At 40.1% G+C, this 24,879-nt stretch overlaps 1 protein-coding gene across 1 annotated transcript in view; it reads right to left on the bottom strand.

Annotated features, from left to right (window-relative positions):
• The window catches only part of FMN1 (formin 1), a 414,557-nt gene that overhangs the window by 261,824 nt on the left and 127,854 nt on the right, over positions 1–24,879 (bottom strand). Inside the window, 1 exon segment of the mRNA XM_004751031.3 lies at positions 16,556–16,673. Coding sequence (XP_004751088.2) covers positions 16,556–16,673 — 118 coding nt within the window.

Here is a 24,879-nt window from a genome sequence, read left to right as displayed (position 1 = left end):
GTACATTTCACCTCTCTACCACCCCACTCTGTCACCTACCTTCTGCCTCCTCCTTCTGCCCCTTTTTTTCCCAGAAAAGGAAAAAAAAAAAAGAACCATGAGTTGATTGAATGCAAAGATCTTGTCTTATTCACCTTTGTATTCTAAACACTATCATATTTACCAGTACATGGTAGATGCTCAGCAAACATTTGCTAAATGAATATATTATTATCTGTACTTGTGCAATTAATAACACCGATGAATTCAACACTAATAATGTGCTCAATGTTACTAAATATGAGTTAGATATAATCTAAGAGCACTAGTAACTCTGATGTCACCTGCACCTTCTAAGATTACAACACAAGATGGAATATGTGTTCTAACGAAGTCAAGAGAAATCATGCTATGTACTCAACACACAATAGCAGCTTTTTTCAAAGTTCCCTTCTACTTATCTTGATTGGTGGTACACTGAAGAAGAAATCCTAACATTTAGGAAAAGATAACATCAGAATAAACAAGGTGCAGATCATCTGAAAACCATTTGGTTTTATTTCTATTGTAACAAATCTAGAGCTTTGCTGCAGTCAACATATATTTTGCTGTTTAAAATGTAGGAAATGTCTCCGTAGTTCCCTTTAGTTTTCCTTATCACAATTTCACAGAATTCATTATTTTTGGCTATGACTTTCTTATTAAAAAAAACCAGCAAACCAGCAAACCAAATAACAAAACAGGGTAATCTTAAGAATACTGAAATAGTTCCACACTAACAAATCTAAAATGTAATCACTAGATAAAGAAACTCACACAAATCAAATGTTCGTTTCAATAAATATGCCCCCGAATTTAAACAGCAAATTCAAATCACTGTTTGTGATATTAACTTAGAAGCCCCAGTCTATAAAGAATGTTCCTTAACTTGATAAAGGTTATTGACCAAAAATCTGTGACAAACATAATGCTTAATTGTAAACATTAGAAGGAAGCCTATAAAATCAGGAATAATACAACAATGCCTACTATTCACTACTTATCCAGCTTTGTTTTGGAGATCATAGACATTAGAAAATGACTAGGAAAAAAGTTAGGTAACAACCTGTGTTTTATTTTCTACTGTTAAAAACTTGATTGAAAATGGGCAGGGGATTTGAATGGACATTTCCCCAAAGAAGATACACAAGTGACTAGTTGACACAGGAAGACTGTGACCATTAGAGAAACGCAAATCAAAGCTACAGTGAGATATTACTTCACACCAATCAGAGTGGCTACTATTAAAAAAACAAGGAAAAAACCCAGATGATAGCAAGTGCTGGCAAGAATGTGAGGAAACCAGAACCCCTGTGTACTGTTGGAAGAAATGCTGAGTAATGTAACAGCTGTGGAAAACGATATGGAGTTTCCGCAGAAAATAACAGAATCACCATATGATCCAGCAATTCCACTTCTGGGTATAGACCCAGAAGAATTGTAACCAGGATCTCAAGGAGATATTTGTACACCTATGTTCATAACAGTGTTATTCACAAGAGCCCAAAAGTGGAAGCAACCCGATTGCCCATCAATGTATGAAAGATCAACAAAATGCAGTATGTACATACAAGGAACTATTATTCAGTCCTAAAAAGGAAACTCTGATACGTGTTACAACATAAATGAATCTTGAGAACATTATGCTAAGTTAAAAAAGCTAGACACAAAAGACACATACTGTATGGTTGCACCTATGGGGTACTTAGTCAAATTCATAAAAACAAAAAGTAGAATGGTGGCTGCCAGAGTCTGAGGGAAGCGGGGAAATGGGGAGCAGTGTTGTGGGTATAGTTTCAGTTTTGCAGGATGAAAAAACTCTCGAGATCCACTGTACAACATGAATATACTTAACATTATTGAACTCTACTTAAAAATGGTTAATGCCTATATATCTACTATGTAAACCATTATATGCTACATATACAAAGTGTGAATAAATCCTTTTGAATGAATAAAAGATAAAAAGTTTTTAATGGATAAGACAGTAAATTTTATGTTATGTATATGTTATGTATATTTTACAATTAAAAAAACACAAATTGTCATGATTTGTCTACCAAAAAAAAAAATTCAAGGCTCTCAACCAAAAAACTAGGAGATCCAAGACAAGTATAAAGTTAGAATTAGAAAGATGGAAATCACTTTGTTATACCAACAAAACCAATTTTAAAATGTAATGAAAAATGGATCCCACTTATTACCAAATACACAGAAATTTCAATGTGCATAAGCTATAAGAAAACTGTATGACTTTACTGATGAAAATAAAAGAAATCCTGAATAGGATCAAGAGATACAGTGTGTTCCTGGGTAGAAAGCCTATTATCAAGTACCCTAATATTGATCTATACTGGAATATAATTAAACATAATAATGTAATATAAAATTCCAATTGGATCATTTCATAGATCTTGAGAAACTGACTTTCCATGCCACATACAAGAGTGTATATATACACATACCCAAACAAAATTTAGATGGAAAAAAAAGAATTAAGGTGATTTGAAATTACTAGTAATTAAATAACTTTAAAACTACGCCAACTGCAAAGACATAAAAATTTGCACAAGGACTAGATAAGCAAAATAACAAAAAATATTAAAGGATTAGAAATAGGTGACTATACAGAAAGTAACTTACATATGTGAGAGTGGGCACTCCACATCCACAGAACAATAACTATTTATTAAGTGGTATTGGAGCAAGTAATTATCAATCTGGAAAAAACAAAACTAAAAGCAGCTTATATTTTGGCTTTACAATGTGCCAGGCACTGTGCTAAGGTATTTTTTTTTTTTTAAGATTTTATTTATTTATTTATTTATTTGATAGAGAGAGAGTATAAGTGCATAAGCAGGGGAAGTAGCAGAGGAAGAGGGAGAAGCTGTCTCCCTGCCAAGAAGGGAGCCTGAAGCAGGGCTTGAACTCAGGATCCTGGGATCATGACCTGAGCCAAAGGCAGATATTTAACTGACTGAGCCACCCAGGTGCCCCGAAAACAATTTTTTAAAGTGATCTCTATACACCAATGTGGGGCTTGAACTCTTGACCTCGAGATCAAGAGTAGTGTGCTCCACTGATTCCACCCTTAGGGGTGGTCACACCTAAGGTCTTTAAATGCATTAGTTCACTGGGACACCTGAGTGGCTCAGCTGGTTAAGCATCTGCCTTTGGCTTAGGTCAGGACTCAGGGTCCTGGATGGAGCCCTGCCTCAAGCTCCCCAGCTTGGCAGTGAATCTGCTTCTCCCTCTCCTTCTTCCTCTCTGATCTCTCTTGCTCTCTTTCTCCCAAATAAAATAAAATCTTAAAAAAAACAAAAAAACAAAAAAACCTTTCTCTAAATGCATTAAGTTCATTGACTACCAAACAGTTTATAAAACACACACACAAACAAAGACACTAAGGCATAAATAGGTAATTAGCTTGCCCAGTTTGTCCAGTAAAGGCAATTAACTTGCTTCAATAATTGCTAAAGCCTAAAATTCAACCCCATGACATTAGATTCCACAGCCCAAGCTTCCTAATCATTACAGCACATGGCCAGGCTGGACACAAAAACAAATTCTAGATTAAAAAAAAAAAAAAAAAAAAAAAAAAAAATATATATATATATATATATATATATATATATATCTCAACATATATGTATGTTACAGTTTAGGTTACTGAAATCTTCCTTAAAACCACCACCAACAACAAATCCAGAAGAGAGAAGACTGTAACTACATAAAACATAAAATTCCCATATAACAAAAGATGACACAAGGCAAACAATGTGGCATCCTGGAGACTCTGAGTGCAATAAATACAACAGTCAAGAGACTAATTCCTTTAAAATATAAAAAGAGCTCCTACAAACCAGTAAGAATAAAGACAAATCACCCAATTTATAAGAGGGAAAAGAAGAGCAGAAAGAAAATCACAAAAGATACAATGAAAAGATATCCAGCTATTTTAGTATCAGAGAAATACAATTTAAAAACACTACTATGTATTTTTTTAGGATTTTTGAAATTTATTTGACAAAGAGAGAGAGAGAGACAGTAAGAGAGGGAACACAAGCAGGGGGAGAGGGAGAAGCAGGCTTCCGCTGTGCAGGGAGCCAGATGCAGGGCTCGATCCCAGGACTCCAAGATCATGACCTGAGCCGAAGGCAGATGTTTAACGACTGAGCCACCCAGGCACCCCAACACTATGCATTTTTAACACCAGGTTGGCAAAAATTAAATGAATATTGCTAAAGTGTGAATAATGGACATTCTTATTTATTTATTTAATTAATATTCATTTAATTATTTAAATAGTATTAAATGCATTAATATATATTAAATACTTAAATTATTTAAGTATTTTATATCTTAAATACTTAAATTATTTAATTATTTTATATATTAAATACTTAAATTATTTAATTATTATATTAATTAGTATTTAATTTATTTAATTAGTGTTAATTGATTCAATATTTTACGAGGGCAATCGCATCCTACCTACCAGTGTTTCAAAGGTGAGACTTTCTGACACAGTTATTCTACTTCTATCCTACCAAAGCACTCACAGGTGTGCACAACAGAGATGCAAAGGAAGACTTCATGAAATTGTTGTACAACAGTGAAAGATTCTACATAATAAAAAGATCAGGAGGGGAATAGTTCAGTAAGTTACAATTTTCCTGACTACTCTGTAGCCATTAAAAGAAAATGAGGTAGAATGAAAACGGCTCTGCATGTACTACCATGGAAAGATCTCTTTATTTTTCCAAAATAAAAACAGCCACGTGGTAGCAAGTTAGCAAGATACAAAGTTGAATACAAGATCAATTAGTGAGAGAGTTTCTAACAAAAAAGTCAGAAAGTAGAATTTTTTAAAACATATACTCAACTGCATCAAAAATTTGAGAATACTTAGGAATAAATTTGAGTTTAAATGAAGTTGTGTAAAACCCCTACAAGTAAAACTATAACACTGAGAGAAATTAGAGAAGACTATATTCAAGTAAGTATTTTTATCATGGAAAGAGATTTATGGAATTAAAAACTCAGTATTGGAAAGAGGTCAATGTCCTCAAAACCGTGTCAAATTTGATAAAAATTCTAAAATGAACCTGGAAATACAAAGAGCTGAGAATGACCAAAGTAAGAAGACACACCGGCAGATCATCACTTATTACAAATTTATAGTCATTAACACAGTGTTCGAGTGTTACAAGGTTAGATACGCTTAGAGAATGGTGGAACAGAATGAAGAGTTGGTGTGGTCGGGGAAGGTGGGTTTTTCAGGAGAAACTTTAAGATAATTTGGGCACGGAAAAAACAGACTTGATGCCCCTCCTTCAACACATACACAAAAATTAATGCCCAGAACACTGTAGGTCTAAATGACAAATGAAGAGTGCTACTGTCTTTCAACGGTAACTTAAGAGAATATTTTTGTGACGGAGGTAGGGAAAGATTACTTTAAGGTGGCTCAAAATGCCCCAACCATAAGGACAAGACTGTACTAAAACTGAGAATCTCCATTTGTAAAAAGGCCCCATTAAGAAAGAGAAAAGATTACCTACAAAGTGGAAGAAAACACTTCCAACACAATTAACCAAAGAACTCACATGCAGCATATAAAAAGAGCTTCTTTAAAACATAATAAAAGATGGACAATTTATTAGACTCGGACACATGATTGAACAGTGAATACCCAATGGCCCAAAAAGCAACTCAGAGAATGCTCGATTAGAAAACACAAATTGAAATCAGAATGGCTCAAATTAGAATGGCTCAAATGGCATTAGAAATGCCAACACCAACTGTTGGCAAAGATATGGAGCAACCAGAACTGTGTGGTACTGGTGGTTGGAGTGTGAATTGTTACCATGATGAAAACGAATACAAGAAAATAATCTTGGAAGGCTTAAAAAATGAACAATTCAATCAAAAAAGAAAATCACTGAGAATAAGGTGATTTCATTGTAGAACAGGACCCATAGTGAGTCAATAAGTATAACTATATGTAAATACAGCTTTGGGAATGATAGAAGACAGCATTTGATTAAAGAATATTTTAAAAATCAATTTATAAGGGTATAATATGATGCTCAACTTTAAGTGTGTAGTTTGGTTAGTTTTGACAAATAAATCACAGGGTTCAACCTCACAATCAGATTTGTCCCCCCAAAACGTTTGCTTACTCCCTGTGCGGTCAATTCCTCTACTTTAGCCACAGACAACCAATGATCTGGTTTTTGTGACTATTGATTAGCTTTGCTTATTGTAATGAACCTGATGAATGGACATGTACAGTGTAAACTCCTGTGTAGCTGGCTACTTCTGCTCAGCATAAGGGTTTTGAGATCAATCCATGCTATTGAGTATATCAGTGGTTACTGCTGAGAAGTAGCCTGTTACCTATCATATGTACCACAGTTTACCCTTTCACCTGACGATGAACATTTGGGTTTGTTCCATGGCTGTTATGAACAAAGCTGCTGCATTTGTATGAGAAAAAGAAAAAAAAAGGTTACCATCACCTTGGAAAACTGCAGGTAGCATCTACTGACATTAAATTCTGACATACCCTGTGACCAACAATTTCACTCCCAAGTATATACCTAAGAGAAATCGTTCCTATGTGCACCAAAAGACATGTACAAGAAAGTTCACAGCAACATATTCATTATAGCCCAAACCTGGGGACACCACCAATGCCCATCATCATTAGAATGAAGAAATTAGGATATATTCATGCAATGAAATACTATAGGGCACTGAAAATAACTGGATTATAGGTACACACGATAACATGTCTGGTTCTCTCAAGAAGGAAAGAAGCCAGACACAAAAGGAGTCCGTTTTGATGAAGGTCCAAAGCAGGTGAAACTAATCTATTGTGTTAGAAGTCAGGAATGTGGCTTCTTCTGAAGAAGGGTTAGTTGTGGGTCCCAGAAGGGGGAAGGAAGGGGGGTTCTGGGAGGTAGGTAATGTACTATTTCCTGATTTGCACTCAGAGCTATACACTTCAAAATTAGAGCACTTTTCCATATGTATGTTATGCTTCGATAAATATTGGCTTTTAAAAGAGTTAATATAGGGGCACCTGGGTGGCTCACTGGGTTAAGCTGCTGCCTTTGGCTCAGGTCATGATCTCAGGGTCCTGGGATCGAGTCCCACATCGGGCTCTCTGCTCAGCAGGGAGCCTGCTTCCCTTCCTCTCTCTCTGCCTGCCTCTCCGTCTACTTGTGATTTCTCTGTCAAATAAATAAATAAAATCTTTAAAAAAAAATATTTAAAAAAAAAGAGTTAATATATAGGGACACCTGGGTGGCTCAGTTGGTTAAGCATCTATCTTCAGCTCAGATGAGTGCCACATTGGGCTCCTTGTTTGTTGGGGAGCCTGTTTCTCCTTCTGCCTGCTGCTCCCCCTGCTTGTGCACATGTGCATGCTCTCTCTCCCCCTCTGACAAATAAATAAAATCTTGAAAAAATAAAAATAAATGAAAAAAGAGTCAATATATTAAGTTCAGTGGCATCACAATGATCTCAATTTATCTGTACAATAGTTATTTACAATTATTATCACTGTCTTCACTTGTATACATGAGGACAGCAACTCTGGTCACAGCTATTATAAGACAGAGCCAAGCATCATGTGATGTGCAAAGTCATGAAACCTGAAGCAAAGGGTTAATTCCAAACTCAGTCAAGTCCTCAAGATTTCCGTGCTCAATTTCTGTCTGAGACAGTTCACTTTCCTCATTTTATGTTCTCACTCTCTCATCCAGTGTCTCCTTTATCTGGAGGGAAATGCTCAAGAGTTTAGACATTGAAACTCTGTGTTTAGTTATTTCTCAGGAAGACAGTAATTTGTTCTTTCTGTAGAGCAGGAAAAATTTTAGTTTTGCAGCTGCTCTCTAGGGAGGAGTGAGAGCCCTGTCCTCACTGAGCTAGTTGATGGCTATGAGCCCAGTAATGGGGGACAAGAGGAAGGAACCAGAAGGGGCTGACGATGGAAAGGTTTGGTGGCAAGCTGGAAGAGAGGATGCTAAGGCAGGACGGGGAGCGGCTGCTCAGTGGAGGGCCCAGAGAAAGAACGCTTGGCAGCTGCAAACAGATGGAGATTTGAGGAAGAGGAGAAAAATGGAGCCACCTGGAAAGATTTTTAAGGAAGAAGAAAAATATCAGCAGGAGAGATGTGTAAAGATGTAGCTTCGAATACAGTACAAACTGCAGTCTGTTCTTCCCAAAAGAAGGTTCAAATCCTGCTTGATTCATTTTCTCTATGACACAATAAAATTCCTGGTATTTTTAAACCATTAAAATAAAAGTGTTCATTCAAGTATCTCCTAAAATCAAATATATGCACCCACCGTATATGTTAGCACATAAACTATGGCCCAACAATGCTTTCCACTCGAAGTTGCAAGAATCTGCAAACCAGAGCATTGTTTTCTTTTTTTTTTTAAGCAGCATTTTTATTTGCTTGCAATAGCTTCGGTAAGCCTTGGCAGCATTTAAAAAAAAAAATATTACCACCCCTCTTTTTAAATGTTTAGGAGTCAAAAATGCAACATGAAATGACCTAGTCAAGTTTGGTGGCTGTGAGCTGGTATGGGACACCTATGATCTCCTTTATTATTTGGACTGACTCACTCCGGCCCCATCTTTTTTTTTTTTTTTTTTTTTTGAATAGCCATCCTAATTCTTAAGTGCGGCTGCTCCCCATGTGTTTCTCTTGCTGGATCTTTAAATGTCAGTGCATTGGCAGGAGATAAAAAAAAAAATCCATCACTCTCCAGCCCTTCCCTGATTTGAAGCGGCCATTCTTCTCTTCCCCTTATTATTCCAGCTCTTATTATCTTTATTTTTCAGGAAGTCACAACCTTTCATATGTAAAATGAATACGATCAACTCAATGATTTCTAAAATGCTTGCAGCTGTCAGGTTTTAATGTAAAATTTCAGGTTCTATATATATATGTATATATTTTTTTAAGATTTTTTTTTTCCTGAAGATTTTATTATTTATTTATTTGACAGGCAGAAATCACAAGTAGGCAGAGGGGCAGGCAGAGAGGCAGGCAGAGAGAGGAGGAAACAGGCTCCCTGCTGAGCAGAGAGCCTGATAGGACCCTGGGATCATGATTTGAGCCAAAGGCAGAGGCTTTAACCCACTGAGCCACCAGGTGCCCCCAGGTTCTATATTTTAAATCTCCTGCTTTAACTCCTCCTGAGCCAAAGACCTTTACTCATATTTCCTGGAGCACAACATGAAATTCCCAAGTCGCTGGTCCACATTTCAGGATTCCTTCAGCTTGGTATCAAGCTTTAGCTCTCATCTGTGTTGGAAAAGTCCAGCTCCCTCCCCACAGCTCCCAGCTGTGAGCAAGTAGAAGCCTAATACACACACATTCCAATCTCCTCTCATTTCCTAGTACACCCTATTTCTATGGCCACAAAATTTAAGACTCTCCTGTTTTTCGTCTGTACAGCTTCCAGTTTTCAGGATTATCACCGTAACTCCATGCAAGTGATGGTGACAAGTCACAAAGCCCTAGAGAATACACAATGAGCAAACCTATTGCCTAGACCATGAAAGGAGACACTTGGGATCATTTATGCAGATACAGGACATTAAAGGAAAAATCTAGTCATAGTCATAGCTAATACAGCATGCTAGCTATGAATGGAGAAGTTTTTTTTTAAAGTACAGTAAGGCCAATAAAATACTCAAAGATATTTATAGCTTTCCTTTGCTGATGAGGCAAGGATGTCTGACTCACCAGGAGGGGCAGTGAGCAGCTCTATCCTTTATAACCAAGGAAACCCAAATAAGAAACAAACCAGAAAGTAGGCTGATCTTTATTAAGTTGAGGGGTGGGTTGTTTCCCTATCTGAACCAGAATATTCCAAGGAAGGATGTTCGGAATGGTGTGAGTAAGCCCCAGGAAAGGCCACATGTGGCAACAGCTTGCTCCCTCCCAATAACCACGCTGCCATGCTGGGTTGGTTCTCTTTTCTACAAAAGCCATGATGCTCCCTCTCAGCAGGGCAGTCCACAGGCCATCCCTCAGTCCCAGGCTGGGTCTGATCTGCAGCCAGTGGAGGGAAGAGCTTTTCCAGATGAATATGGGAAGAGAAACCAAAAAAGCATAGTTCATTTTGCTTCAGAAAAAAATAAGTGCTTTTCTTCTGTGCATTTTCTCCATGGGTAATTAAGTCACTGCCATTTCCCAGATAGTCCCATTTTAATGTGCGATACCATCTGAATGCAAAACTCCCAATCGTTAATTTCATTTCCTCTCAGGATGCTGAGGCACAGGCCATGATGATATGTTTCACATTTCTTAATAAGTAACTAGGTGTTTCAGGTCCACCTTCCTAATATAAAATAGGAGATGAGCAGGACAGAAAGCCCAGCTCTGGGCTGAGCTTCTGCATCAAAGGTTCATCTAGACCTGGGAACCTGACCGGTGGGGGAGGACAGAAGAAGCAGGGAAGGCTAAGATGGCGGTGAGGTAGGGGGAGGGGAGTCTGAAATGTTTGCAAAATTAACTGCAGTGTCTTCTTCCATAGCTTTCTACCTTTGTTGGGTTTTTAAAGGAGTCTCAGAATGTTCAGAATCACTAACCGGAGTGAAAACAAAAGTAATTTTCCCCTGGTATTAGGCAGTCAGTCAGTCAGTCCGTCCAAAATATGGCCTTCACTGGGGCCAGCCCTGGCCTCTGACCTGGTGTTACTTGAACCACTAGACTCTTAGGAATGCATCTGACTTTTAGGAAAAATGAATCATGAGATACAAATTCATATCATGCCTTTTTTTTTTTTTTAATAACATGCCTAGGAATATATTGAGAAAAAATTCAGGCAATATGTTTACTGAGTCAAAAAAGAAAATTTGAATAGTTTTAGAAGAGGTGTTCTCAAATAGAGATACTAAGCATTTTCAAAAATCTCAATTCTCATTTCAACCTTTACATTAATTCACCAAATTAATGCAATTCCAGTAAAAAACCCAAACGGATCCTTTGGAAACCGAGATTATAACTAAGGTTTTCTGGAAGAATAAGCAAGCCAAAACGATTTTTTTTTAATTGCATAAAAACTTGAACAGATCCTGACATGTATCTTAATGCTGAAATAATTAAGATGTCTATACAAAATGGAAACACAAAGACCACAGAAAGTCCTCAACAGTACCATGCTTAGCATAGAAAGTAACTAAGCTAGAAGCCTGCTTTAAGTTAGCACCTCAGGGGGGAAAAAGTGATCTTAGATCTATACCTCAAGCTATGCACCAAACTCAATTTTTGATATAAAATGGAAGGAAAGAAGGAAAAGTTAGAAAAAAAAATAACACTTAAGCAATTTGAAAAAATAGGTCATCTGAATAGGAAAGTTCTTCTTAAGCAGAAGAAGAAAAGTTATATATTAAAATGAAAATAGATTTGACTATACACAAATATTTAAAATGCTTTCACATTGGACAAGACAAGTAAAATTAAAGACAAATGATAAAGATGGAAACTTTTCTCACTGTTTTAAAAGTACTGTTTTCAGGGTGCCTGGGTTGCTTAGTTGGTTAAGCGTCTGCCTTTAGCTCAGGTCAGAATCCCAGGGCTCGGGATTGAGACCCATGTGAGGCTCCCTGCCCAGTAGGGAATCTATTTCTCCCTCCCCCCACACAACCCCAAACCCCCATTTGTGCTCTCTCTAATAAATAAAAATCTTAAAAAAAAAAAAGTACTGTTTTCATACTGCATAAAAATTAACTTTGGCAATTAATACATATTGAATACATTAAGGTTTATACCCTTTCATTTAGCAATTCCATCACAAGAAATTTATCCTAATTAAACATTTATGAACAAAAATATTTACAGAATTGTTATTTCCATTTTTATACTAAAATACCTTGAAAAACTAAATCTCTATAAATATAATCATGGTTAAAATGTAGTCAATAAAAAATACAGTCACATTTTCAAGTGTGAAAAGCAGCTCTATACAAGATGATCAAAAAACTTTTAAGTATTCAACTCACATAAGCCTTTCATAATTCAAAATGTTGGCAATGGTTTCCCTATGAAACAGAATTACAGGAAGTTTCTTTGGCTTTGTGATATTTCTGGCTATTTCCAAAATTCATTATTTTATTTTGTAATATAGGGAAACATTTAAAACTTAGAGAAAATTTTCTAAGATCAGTAAATAAACTTTCTATATTAAGGTGACAAAGGTATTTACAGAGCAAGGCTCTGAATGATGGCCACTATATTTCCTATGAACCCACTAAAGCAGAAGACATAAAACTCCCACAGGATAAAAAAACAGGCCTTTTTCTCACGCCATTGTGTTAAAGCCTGTGTGGTCAGGTGTGATGGAGTTAAATGCACGCCAGTCCTCCGTGCAGACTGAGAGACATACGCCCCTTGTTGATGTGGAGTCTGCTGCGAGTGTAACTGTGCTGGGTATCCTGGGTTTGCTTATCCAGATCTACTCTTTTCCCCTTTGAGGCTCTATTCTGGGCCCTGTTGTCCTGACGGAATGGCAGAGAATGGCTCCCAGTCCTTGTACTTGTCTTTGGATTTGGCCATGGGAGTGATGGTGAGAGACAAGACAAAGAAAAGAGTCAGACTATTTATTTCCCAGCTCCTTTCCTGTCAAGTCACTGGGGACTGGCTGCATCCCTCTACTGAGGGCCACAACTCAGGACTGCTGGGCAGTCCTCACCATACAACTCAGCCTCCCTCTGAAATTCTGGGTTTCCCCAGTGGCTTCTCCCACCCTTGCCCCTTAAGTCTAGGGCTTTCAAAGTTTCTGTCCATAGAGCCAGATGTTGCTCCAGCTCTTAGTGCTTTCCTGAAACCCTGCCCACGCCTTTGGAAAGAGTTCTAAATAACTCTCAGTCCGATTAGCCAGTTTGAGTCTGTCACCTGATTCCTAAAAGCACCCTGGTTGGTATATTAATATATGTAATTTAAAAAAAATAAGTGCAGTTACCCTTCACAAACCAAAAAGAAAACAAAAGTGACATAATATGGCTTAGATAATTTTTTTCACGTTTGAAATAAAAAGTTTAACCCCGTGTTAATGCTATGATTGAATGATTCTATGATACCAAGGTTCTTGTGCCTTCCAGTTTCGTTTTACAAGTTTCTAAACCTTGTATCACCTCGCCACGTTCAGAATAGCATATTAGAAGAGAAATAGCAGAGGGAGACCACCGGTTATCTGTTTCTCACGAGAGGAATTGCTTCATCATCAATACAAAGGCAGACATTTTTCTTAGGTACCCCCTTGTATGTTTCATGACACACCATTTCACTTTGCTATGATGGAGTTTTACTTTGCCCCAAGCTTCAAAAGCTAATCAAGTTTACTACATCCAGATGTTTCTGGTCTTGCAGCAGTAAAGGGGCCGGACTCAACAGAAGTTGATTAACCATTTAAGGATATGAGAAGGCCACTGAAAGAGATTCCTCCTTAAAAAAACAAGATCATCCCACAAGGTTGTTTCAAGAGCCAACTCATACACCCAGGGAGGGAAAAGACAATTCTGAGAAGAATATGAGGTCTGTCAAACGGATTCTTCCAATCTCATTCGCCAGGACTGGGGAGAGAGGTAGTGCTCTTTTCCCTCCAAATTATTGTGAGGCATCTCAAACACAAAGCAGAATTGCACAGATAAGAGTGTAAGAAAGCAGAGCACAAGAGACGGGAGAGAGTAATGCACTCTCATTTAAGGAGAGAAGCTCAGGCTTAGTGAATTAACACTGGGGCCCTTTACTGAGGAGAAGAGGTCAACTTCAGCACCAACAAGTCCTGTGCACGATGGCTCTGATGGGGGCTGATGATTCACTCGGCTAACACATCACCAAAGTTCCAAGAGCTCCTATCTTGATGGTGAACACAGAGTGATCAGAATGGCACTGAAAGCTCTGGAGGGCCGAAGGATTTACCCGCTAAGGGAGGCCGTTACCATGTCATCATCTACAGATGATGCTGATGCTTTGGAAATGGCACAGAGAGCCTCCTGAGCAGTGGGCACCAGCAGCAGTGTGCAGTTACCCTCACATGACTAAGAGTACTTTGGAAGCCTTAGTTTAAAGGGACAGGTCCTCTGAGATCAGCTTTCTTTTTATCCGTGAACAAAAAAGATGAGTTTATAGTATTGGGTGATCTTGTAAGCCCTCAGGGGGAAAAATTAAAAAAATTTAAAAAGTGCTAAATGACAAACTGTGTATAAAGGAAACTCCAAGCAATGGCGAAATCTGAAGTAGCTGAGGGCAGCACAAGGACACCAGGGGACTCCTGAAGACAAAGACAATCTCATTCCCTGCTCTGCCAAGGACTGAGCTTAAATGCCGATACAGAACTCCAACAGCACACTTGAAATAGGAACGCTAGATTCTTGTATACCCTAGGAAAAAATAAAGAGCATTGTGGATGTAAAAGCCCAAGACTTCAAACACCTTGAAATATGTCTCAACTAATTTCACTGTCTCTGTGCTCTCTTCAAAGTGGCAAATTTCGTATGTCTCCCGAAAGGCAGGGAAACCAATGGAAATATCACAAAATGCTTGAAATAATAAACCAACAGTTTTCTCAAAAAAAAAGCTTAAGAAAATCACAAGGAAAGTGTTAACTTCCTCAAAATTAGCAATAAATGATAGGGCAACCCTACACTGGTATCAAGTGATGGGGTAAAAATAAGTTTACTTCAGGCACAGTGGCATCTTATTCTTATTTGATACCACCAAAAGGATAGCAGCGCCTAGCAGGCTCTCAGGAACTGAACACCAGCCTGGGAGTGTAGTAAGGAAGCATTGCCACTGTGGGAACTGGGTGGGGACTTGGAGATCTTCCTCAGACCACAGTCAGCCCTCTCCGTCACTGTGCTAGCACAGCTCACGCAGCAGCCCTATCATTATCTGTCCTGCCCTCCCCCCATCTCATCTAAGACCTTAGAAAGCTCTGAGAATACAGATCATGACAAGCAAAGACTGGGAAAGCCACAGATGAGGTCAACCACAGTGTTCTTCTGAGCTTCTGGAAATGGACTAAGGAAACTGCAGAGATATAAACACCCCCCAAATACTACTTGAAGTGGATTGAAAAACCATTTACGGTATTGAGTTAACTTCTCTGCTCAGCAAATGCTCATCATGACAAGGAAGACTGCTTCGATCTACCGACAGGAACAGGACTTGGAGCACCATTAATAACTAGGAATAAGAAACACGCAAGGATTGTGGTTTTTCATTAAAGCAAACTTCAGTACTTTTAAGTGTGTAAACTGCGAGATCATGAGAAAGAATTTGGTGGCTGGTTCATTGACTGTAACCACAAGCACTACAATTTAGGAAGAATCAACTGTAGGTAAGAAGACTGGAACAGATATATATATATATATATATATATATATATATATACATATATATATATATATATAGTTTTTTTCACTAAAGCCAAGATACTTTTCATTCTAGAAGTCAAACACTGCAGAAAAAAAAAAATGCTATGGAGTAGCTGATATCTGGGGATAGTCAGAAATCTGCAGTTGGGTAAATGGAAGCTAAAAGCCATCGGGCTGTAAACTGAGGATTCATTTGCCAACCCAAAATGCATCTGTGTTCTCAGTCACTGAAGTAACTTACGATACTGCAGAAAAACCACGAATTACTAACCCACCCCAAATTTGATCCATTTACATCTATCAGTGAATAGGAACGGAAAGCGTTTTTCTCTCTGATGGAAAGACTGATCCTCATATACACACACACCCTAAGACAACCAGAAAAAATAGAAGCCTGCATAGGTAATCTTCCAATCTCAGGAAGAAGACAAAGACCTTCACCAGAGATGCACAAACACATCTATTCATTTAAGATATACCATCCTCTAATTCTTGTTTTTTGTATTTTTTGTTTTTTTTTTTTTTAAAATTTGTGAACTTTTCAGTTAGAGTAAAAATATCTAAATGGCCCATTCCATTTTAATATATTCAAGCAAAGTTCCCGGGAAGGTTTCCAGAAAGTTGGGTTGCTTTAAAATTGGCCATGCATTAAGTAAAGCTTTGTCTCACCAAAGGGAAAAAGTAACTGATACAGTCTCTTTACATTCACTCCACACAAGGTTCCTGGAGTTCGAAGGCATTTTCAAAGGGAGAAAAATCGAACTGCAGCTCTGGAGGTGCATACGAGGCCTCTTTGAGCAACCCTGCCAGCTCCCAACAATATGAAGGCCCACCACCTGCTTCCTGAGGAATGTGAAATCTACCTGCTCTGCTGGCTCCCCAAAGGTTCTCCTGCTTTCCACACCGGCTGCCCTTCATTCATTCCATGGCCTTCCCCTTTCATCTCGAAGAGATGCAGTCATGATAACTGTGCAAATGTTCCCTTGAACAGCGCAACCAAAAAGAAAAGCCTTCAGCCTTACATTTTGCAGGGAAACAAAAACTCAAATTCTGGGAGGACCGAACTAGCACTAAAAGCCACGGCAGTGAAGGATTCATTCCACGGGTACCCAGCTTCTTTTCACATTACCTGCTTCGGTGTACTTCAATCCCACTTTTTCTTCTGTGTCTTTTGTCTTTGGGGGTGGCCAGACAGCTTGGAGTCTGCCCGGAGTCCTATCGTCCTGCTCGGTAGGGCTGTGGTCAGGCTGTTGAAAAAGCAGGTAAAGAAAAGGACACGTTATATGAAATGTGGCCACAGCGAATTAACCCCTGAAGACATGCTGCCTCTAACTCCAAAATTAATTTAAATGGCCAGTTGCATGTTGTGCTCAGTCACTATAATTGAAACATCTCCCTACAGAGTGACCCTTTTCCAGAAAGGTAAAGTGATCAGTGAGGGTGGAAAAAACAACAACAAAAACAAAACCAAACCAACCAAACAAAACCCTCAAGGCCAAGTATGAAACAAACATTAATAGATGATATTTATCATATAACTTTTTTTAAATCACCAACATCAAACTGAAGGTACAGTTATATATGCATTGTACCTAGGTACATTTATAGGGATGATTATACATGTATCCCAAACTACTCCAGGGTATTTTATAATACAAAGATTAGCTCTGCATTTTCCATAAACACCAGCTGTATGTGGGTCAGGAAATATTTCTCTAAACCCTCAACATTGCTGATCTCAATTCCTTTTTTCTCTTCTTTAAATAAATGACATGGCCTTCATATTGAAGCCATTTTTTATAGGGGCTGATTTTTACTACTTGAAGAATGCCATATTGTGTTCAATTTTCAACTACATCCTAAGAATGTTTCCAAAAGGTTTTTAAATTTTTATCGCTTCAACTGATCAACTATAAAAGGGGATGATAATTCAAGACTGAGGAAATACTAAAATTCTATTGTTCTTATGAACATTTAAGATCTACTGGACAGGGGTTTGCTAGTCTTTATAGATTACCCGAATTAATCTCCTTAATAGTAACACTAGCTCACTAATGAGATGGTTACCATGGGCTAACTTCACTCACTCTTCACGACTACTGCGTAAGGTAAGGGTTATTTTCTTCATCTTGCCGGATGAGGGGATGGAGGCTCTGGGTGATTGAGGTCACCCAACCAATCAATGGTGAGTTAGAATTAAATGATTAAACCCAGTGATCAGGATGCCTTGTAACAAACATGGAACATTTTAATCATATCACAAACACATATTTCGCCAAATGGCAGACTTCAAAGTTAAAACAGAGTTGTTGCAGAGGTCTAACTAAGAGGTGAGGAAATGCGGGCTCTCGCTACAGCATCACTTCCTTGTGCTGCTTTATTTTTTTATAAGAACATCTACTATTGGGGCGCCTGGGTGGCTCAGTCAGTAAAGCATCTGCCTTCAGCTCGGGTCATGATTCCAGGGTTCTGGGATGGAGCCCCGGTTTGGGCTCCCTGCTCAGCGGGCAGCTTGCTTCTCCCTCTCCACTGCTTATGTTCTCTCTCTCAAATAAATAAATAAAATCTTAAAAAAGAAAGGAGCATCTACTATTAATGCGTAAACTCAGAGTGACACTTTCCCCTTTCTGCCCACACATCGTTATGTATATCCCTCTTAGGACCCTCCAGAAAAATAAAAGAAAAACAGAATTCCCTAGTTTAACTCTATACTCCTTGCAAGGGTGATTTGATCGTAATCCCCTTTTACCTAGAAAAGATTCACTAATAACAAGTAACTGGGACTCACTTTGACAGGAAAGATGAAAAAGAAATACAGCAGCATTGCATCTTACAACAAAACCCCAAACCCAATTCTACATACGCTTTTGGACTCAGAGGGACCATCGACCGGCCTTGACCTTGATCTTTCAAACACAGCTCTTAGGGACTCTTTCTCATGCTTCATCTTGCGCTTGAGGGCTTCCAGCTCAGACGCATCAGCTGTGGTCCCCCTTTTGGGGGGACGGACAAATATGGCTTTAAAGGCCTCAAGGGCTGTCTCTGGGGGCTTTGGCTTGACCTCTCCACCCTGGGTCTGGGCTCCGCTGGGGCCGCCCTGGCTCTCCTGGGCAGCACTGCAGCCCATCTCCTCCTTCCTGGGCTGCTCAGGATCTTCTGCCTTCACTTCTACTTTGGGCATGTCAAGGACGAACAGCTGAGAGAGCTGCTCCAGGAGAGTGGGAGTGGCCTTCGGATCCGTTGTCTTCTCCCCAGCCTTCATGGTCTGAGGCCCTGCCTGCGCTAAGGACTTCTGAACGGGCTGTGTCAATTTGAGCAAAGCCAGGTCGCCATCCTTTGGTTTAATTTCAGTGATGGTCTTCCCTCCCTCACCTGTGGCCCCCTTCTTCAGCACACGAAGCCCGCTGAAAAAGGCCGGAAGCTGGAACGACTTCTCTCCGGCAACTTCTTTTTTAGACGAGGCATCCTCGGTGACACCGACACTCACGTTCTGGTCTGTCACCGTGGGGAGGACTGGGGAACTTTCTTCGGCAGGTTGTCCTTGCGTGGGGCCGCGCTCTGTCTGGAGGCCACCACTGTCAGGTTGCGGTTTGCTACTTATCTCAGGTGGAGTCCTTTGAGGCCCTTCTGCACAGAGCTCTGCATCATCCCTTTCCCCAGTGGTGCTATTTTCCCTACAATCACGTGGCTTTTCTTTAGGATCCTGAGATGGCTCAGATAAAACACTGGGGGACTGTGGGCAGCTGGCATGGCTCCCCTCTTCTGGCTGCTGGCCACCATCATCAGAGTCCGAATCGCTGGTGGTGTTCACAAGAGTCCCACGAACCAAAATGACATCGTCTCTGTTCACACTCTGAGCACTGAGGGGAAGTGGCTCTTGACCAGGAAGAGAAATCCCTGCCTCTTCTACTCCCTGACTTCCCTCTGACTCCGTTTCCACCCCTGCAGTCTTGCTATCATTTCCAAGGTCAGATGGAACCTGAGCCTCTGCCTCCGGCTGCTGCTCCGAGACCTTGCTGGGGTCACCCAGCTGAGGTAAACTGTGGAATGCCTTCAGCACTGCGCCTTCCTCATCGGGCTTCACAGAGTCCAACTTACTTGTAAACCCAAACAAAGTTTTCATAGAAAATTTGCTCAGGATTGACTGAGCCACTTCAAGTCTGGCTTCAGGTTTTTCTGGTTCCGAGACATCATCACTGCCATTCAGAGTGTCTCCAGCGTCCTCCATGTCTAGGCAATGCCCTCCGTGCAGGTTCTGACTTTTGTCACTTTTCCCTGCTCCCTCAGTTTATCCACACCATCGGCTCTGAACTTACAGGACAGGGAGCAACAGGACCCGGCAGCCTCTCCGCCGCGGAGCAAGCACGCTTGGGCTCTTTCAGGTCACTTGCTGGGCCCTCCTTCCGGGGTGTGTGCGAGGATGGAACGCTCTCGGGGCCAGCTGTGAGAAGCCCGTGGAGCTTTCTGCCCAGACGCAGCAGAGGCTGCACACCTTACTACACACGACCTGGGGAGGCTGCTCCTCTGGGACTTCCGTATTTATTTCCGCGGACAAAAGGGTTTTTGTCGTAAGGAAACTCAGCCTGCCCCCAGTCATCCCAGCCCAGGACTTCACTGTGAGCTCCGCCCCAGAGCCTCCCTGTAGCTTTCAACTTCCTCATTGGTGAGCAAGGGAGGCTCCAGAACGTGCTGAGCCGGCAAGCAGATCCTGACAGCCCTTGACCCCCCCCCCCCCCCCCCCCCCCCGCCCAGCAGCCCAAGAAATTCAAAAGTGAATCAGCAGAAATTGACAGAAACGCTTTTGAGAAGCTCCCTCTTGCCATCTAAATTTTGGTCGGAAGCCTGTGCTTCATCCAGGCCAAAAAACCTAGCAAGCACACAAGGATCAACCGTCACTTACAAAACCCAAAGCAAAGAAATGCAAGTAAAGGAATAGATGATCTCAAAATGCCCAGAACTCCCAAAAGCAGTAAATTACTGCTCTTGAAGGTTTTGTTTTTGTTTTTGTTTTTGTTTTATTGCTTTCTTCCGTTTCCCTGCAGGTTTCATCTGGAATGCAGATTTCAGTTGCTAGGGCTGGGGGTGGGGAGTGGGTGACCAACAGGACTGGTTTCAGATTACTGCTGTTTTAGCTCAGCCCATCTGTCTCACTGTTCTACAAACAGGTACTTAGGCAAGCACGCCCACCACGCCCAGTGTCCACCCGCCTTAGGCGGGCAGAGTAAACAGCCCCAGCCCGCCCGAATGATTACCCTCCACACACTCTGTGCCAACCTCAGGCTTCTGCTTAGCAGCTCCAACTTCCTGGTTTCCTTAGGAATCCTGGTGTCCGAAGGGCACCCCTCTCTGCTTCAACGATCCAACCAAGCGAAACCTGGCATGCTACAAGGTAACAACACACAACCTGCCTAGTTAGGCAAAGCGATTCAACCAAGATCCCCAAGGAGCCACATTCCCCTAAAGGGCAAAACATCTGAAACGTCTCGGTCAGTCAAGTTTCTATCACAGTCCCAATTTGCCTAAAACAAGAACAGGACGGACGAAATCACCACCAAACATCAGCTCAAGGTAGTTTCCAACACTCTGTATGCTGAGAACACAGCAACCAAGGACGTGGAAAAATTGCAGCTGTTTCCTAGCAGCATAGCTAGCTGCCTCTTGGGACAGCTTCCTGTCGTACCTTAAGGTCTCAGTGTTTTTCAAGTCTGGTCCAGCCAGCAGGCATTTAGCAAGCACCTGCGATGGCCAAGTTCCTGCGCTGGATCAGGACAGTCAAACTGGCTGAAAACTAATCATCGGGTCTCTGACCAAAGTTGCAAGAAAACTGAGCCCAGGTGTTAAACACAAACAGCAATTTATTCTGCAAAATAAAAGCTGTAGCCATAAGCAAAACAACACTGTTAGGGGATGTACATCAAGGGAGCAGCTGTGAATAGCACACTGAAGACCTGAATCATGTTACCCCAAAAGCATTAAGACTGGGAAATTCTGATTGCAACACATTTCTAGCAATGCCTTCAAAAGGAAGCCTCACACACAGAAGAGTATGTATTAGAATATCACACCAACCCCTCTGGGAAAGTTAAGATGTAACTTCTGGGTCCCTGATTTGGCCTTGAGTCCAAATGGAGACTTTCCCACTTGTTCCTGATGCTAGTAGGTTTGGGATGACTCATGCCAGCACACTTAATCAAAAGGCCACCATGACACACAGAAAATTTATCAGCACCATTTACGTCTTAGAACAGCTTCCTGCCCAGAGGAAATGCCCATCGATAAAAATCAGACTTCTGCTTCTTCAAGACGGAGGAGAAAAGGAATCCCCACACCACATCATAAGATCTGTCTTCTTAAGAACTACACAGACCATCTAACACAGGAGTGCGGGGAGAGACATGACACCTCTTTTGTGTTGTCCTTTTTAACTGAAAGGCTCCATTTTCTCGGACCTCACTAATTACTGATTTCCAGAATAAGTTTCTGAGATGCCTTGTGTACTAGTCCCAGAAAAGACACAGGAGTCTGTGCAAGGATTCTGTGACACAGTAAGAGGCTCTCCCCATACAATTCTCCTCCATTTATGAAGCATAATTCTATGACAAAGATGTATTCATCCAACCACTGCTTTTAAGCACCAACTGTGCACGAGGCTCTGGGGATATACAGACGAAGGAAACTACAGCTCTCTACGTTCGTGAAACATGAAGTTTAATGGGGGAAATCCGCCAAGAAAAAGGTGACACTTTGTTCTTACACTGTAAGTCCTTCACACTCTCAACTCAGTCTGACTCACAAGAGGTGGACATAAAACAACTCGGAATGAAAGCAAGCAGTGACCTCTAAATAGGATAAGAAAGAAAGAGCAGCATGGTCATTCAAACACGTCTTCGACGACAGCCTCTCTCGCGCTATGAGAAACGCTACTATTGCTGGTCATTGAAGGAACTGAAAAACATTGGCCTATAATGTTCAAATAAGAAGACTGCGATTTTTTTAAACCATTTTACTTTATTTTGCATCATGAGAAGTGTACTCTTTAATCCCCATCCACTGTATCCCCCATCCTCTTACCCACCTCCCCAGTAGTTCATTCTCTATAGTTAAGAGGCTGTTATTTGGTTTATTTTGTCTGTCTGTGTCTCTCTTTCCTTTGTTGAATCGTTTTGTTTCTTAAATTCCATATGAGTGAAATCATACAGTATTTGTCTTATTTTGTTTAGCATTATACTCTCTAGCTCTATCCGTGTTGTTGCAAATGGCAGGATTTCATGCTTTTCTATGGCTGAGAAATACTGTTATATATAACAGAATATTTATGTTTATATGTTAGGCCACATATATGTGGTATATATATCACAAATATATATTTTATAGATAAATATCTTTACCACATATATATATGGTTTAATTATATATATAATTACATATAGTATAGATATATATCTATATATAGGTATATTATTATACATAGTAATTATATATATGATTAATGGATAATATATATATATTTATAAGTGAATATAAATATATATACACACCACTTCTTTATCCATTAACCTATCAGTGGACACTAGGGCTGCTTTCATATTTTGGCTACTGTAAATAATGCTGTGATAAACAAAGGAATGCCTGTATCCCTTTGAGTTAGTGTTTTTGTATTTGGGAAGGAATACCCTGTAGTGCAATTCTTAGATTATAAGGCAGTTCTATTTTTTACTTTTGGGGGAACCTCCATACTGTTTTCTACAATGGTTACACCAATTTGCATGCCCACCAACAGTGCATGAGGACTTCTTTTCTCCACATCCTCACCAACACTTCTTGTTTCTTGTGTTGTTGATGTTAGCCATTCTGATGAATGTGTGAGGTGATATCTCATTGTACTTTTGATTTGCATTTCCTGGCTGATGAATGATGTTGAGCTTCTTTTTGTGTGTCCATTGGCCATCTGTATGTTTCCTTTGGAGAAATGCCTGTTCATGTATTCTGCCCATTTTTTTTTTTTTTTTAAAGATTTTATTTATTTATTTGACAGAGAGAGATGACAAGTAGATGGAGAGAGAGGCAGGCAGAGAGAGAGAGACGGAAGCAGGCTCCTTGCTGAGCAGAGAGCCCGATATGGGACTTGATCCCAGGACCCTGAGATCGTGACCTGAGCCGAAGGCAGCGGCTTAAACCACTGAGCCACCCAGGCGCCCTATTCTGCCCATTTTTAATCAGATTATTTGGTTTTCTTGGGTGTTGAGTTGTAGCCACGCTTTATATGCTTTGGATATCAACCCTTTATTGGATATGTAATTTGCAAGTATCTCCTCCCATTCAGTAGGTTGTCTCTTAGTTCTGTTGTTTCTTTCACTGTGCAGATGCATTTTATTTTGACATAGTCCCAATAGTTTATTTTTGCTTTTATTTCCCTTGCCTCAGGAGACATATCTAGAAATATACTCTTACAGCTAACATCAGAGACATTATTGCCTGTGCTCTCTTCCAGAATTTTTAAGAAGCCTACCAATGTGATCTTAGTTGATTGGTTTTGAAAAATGAATCTATTTAATGCTTTAACATTTTCAGGGGGAAAAATAATCACTTCTTCTGGACATCATTTATCTCAGTGTCTTATTCTGCGATGCATACTTTTTAAATGCCTACTACACAAAACCAGTACCAGCCAAGACTTTTTCCTTTACAACCTCCCCTGAATCTCCTTTGTTTTGTACTGGTCAGTGGCAGGTCACCCCAAGATAGGCCACTGTGGCATGAAGGTTATTTTGTGTTGAAGGCAATTGAGACCTTGCAGGCTCAAGAGAAACTTTTGCTCCTCTCTTAACTACACACAGAAGAATCTAAATTGGAGGTCTTCCTCAGAATAATGGTTATTCCCAGAGATAAATTTTATCTGAGTGACCATCTGTATGGCAGGACAAACATCTAGTTACCAAACATCTGCTCTTGTTGCCCTGTGAATTGCCTTCCTTCCCTTCGGAGTCCCAGACCCCATCCTCTTTCTCCTTAGTTTAGGGCAACATATATACCTCATTTTGCCTATCTTTGGAATTAAATCTTTCTGGCTTCCCTGTATGCACAAAATTCAATTTGATTTTCTCCTAATCTGTCTCCTGTCCATCTGATTCTTAGTCTAGCTAGAAGGGACAGGAAACTCATGCTCCTTGACAGTTCTAACCTCAAGAGCCTTAAGCCCTATAGTAGCTATACATATGCAAGAGGCCAGATAAAGTGGCCCAACTTAGCTAAGTTAAAATAAGTAGCATTTGACCCTTGTGATGCTCTTTGTAACTATTTGTTAAAAACAATAGGTACCGATTGTTAAAGCTCAGGATATCGGATATTGATTATAAATATATACACTTTATTCATTAACCGATTTGTTATAAACAATCAGGGGCACCAGGGCAGCTCAGTCAGTTAAGCATCTGCCTTTGGCTCTGGTCATGA

The sequence above is a fragment of the Mustela putorius genome, unplaced genomic scaffold, assembly GCF_011764305.1.
Source record: "Mustela putorius furo isolate JIRA1106 unplaced genomic scaffold, ASM1176430v1.1 tig00003898_pilon_pilon_pilon, whole genome shotgun sequence".
NCBI lineage: Eukaryota > Metazoa > Chordata > Mammalia > Carnivora > Mustelidae > Mustela > Mustela putorius.
The sequence above is the reverse complement of the archived record's forward strand: the minus strand, read 5'-3'. Positions and strand labels throughout refer to the sequence as shown.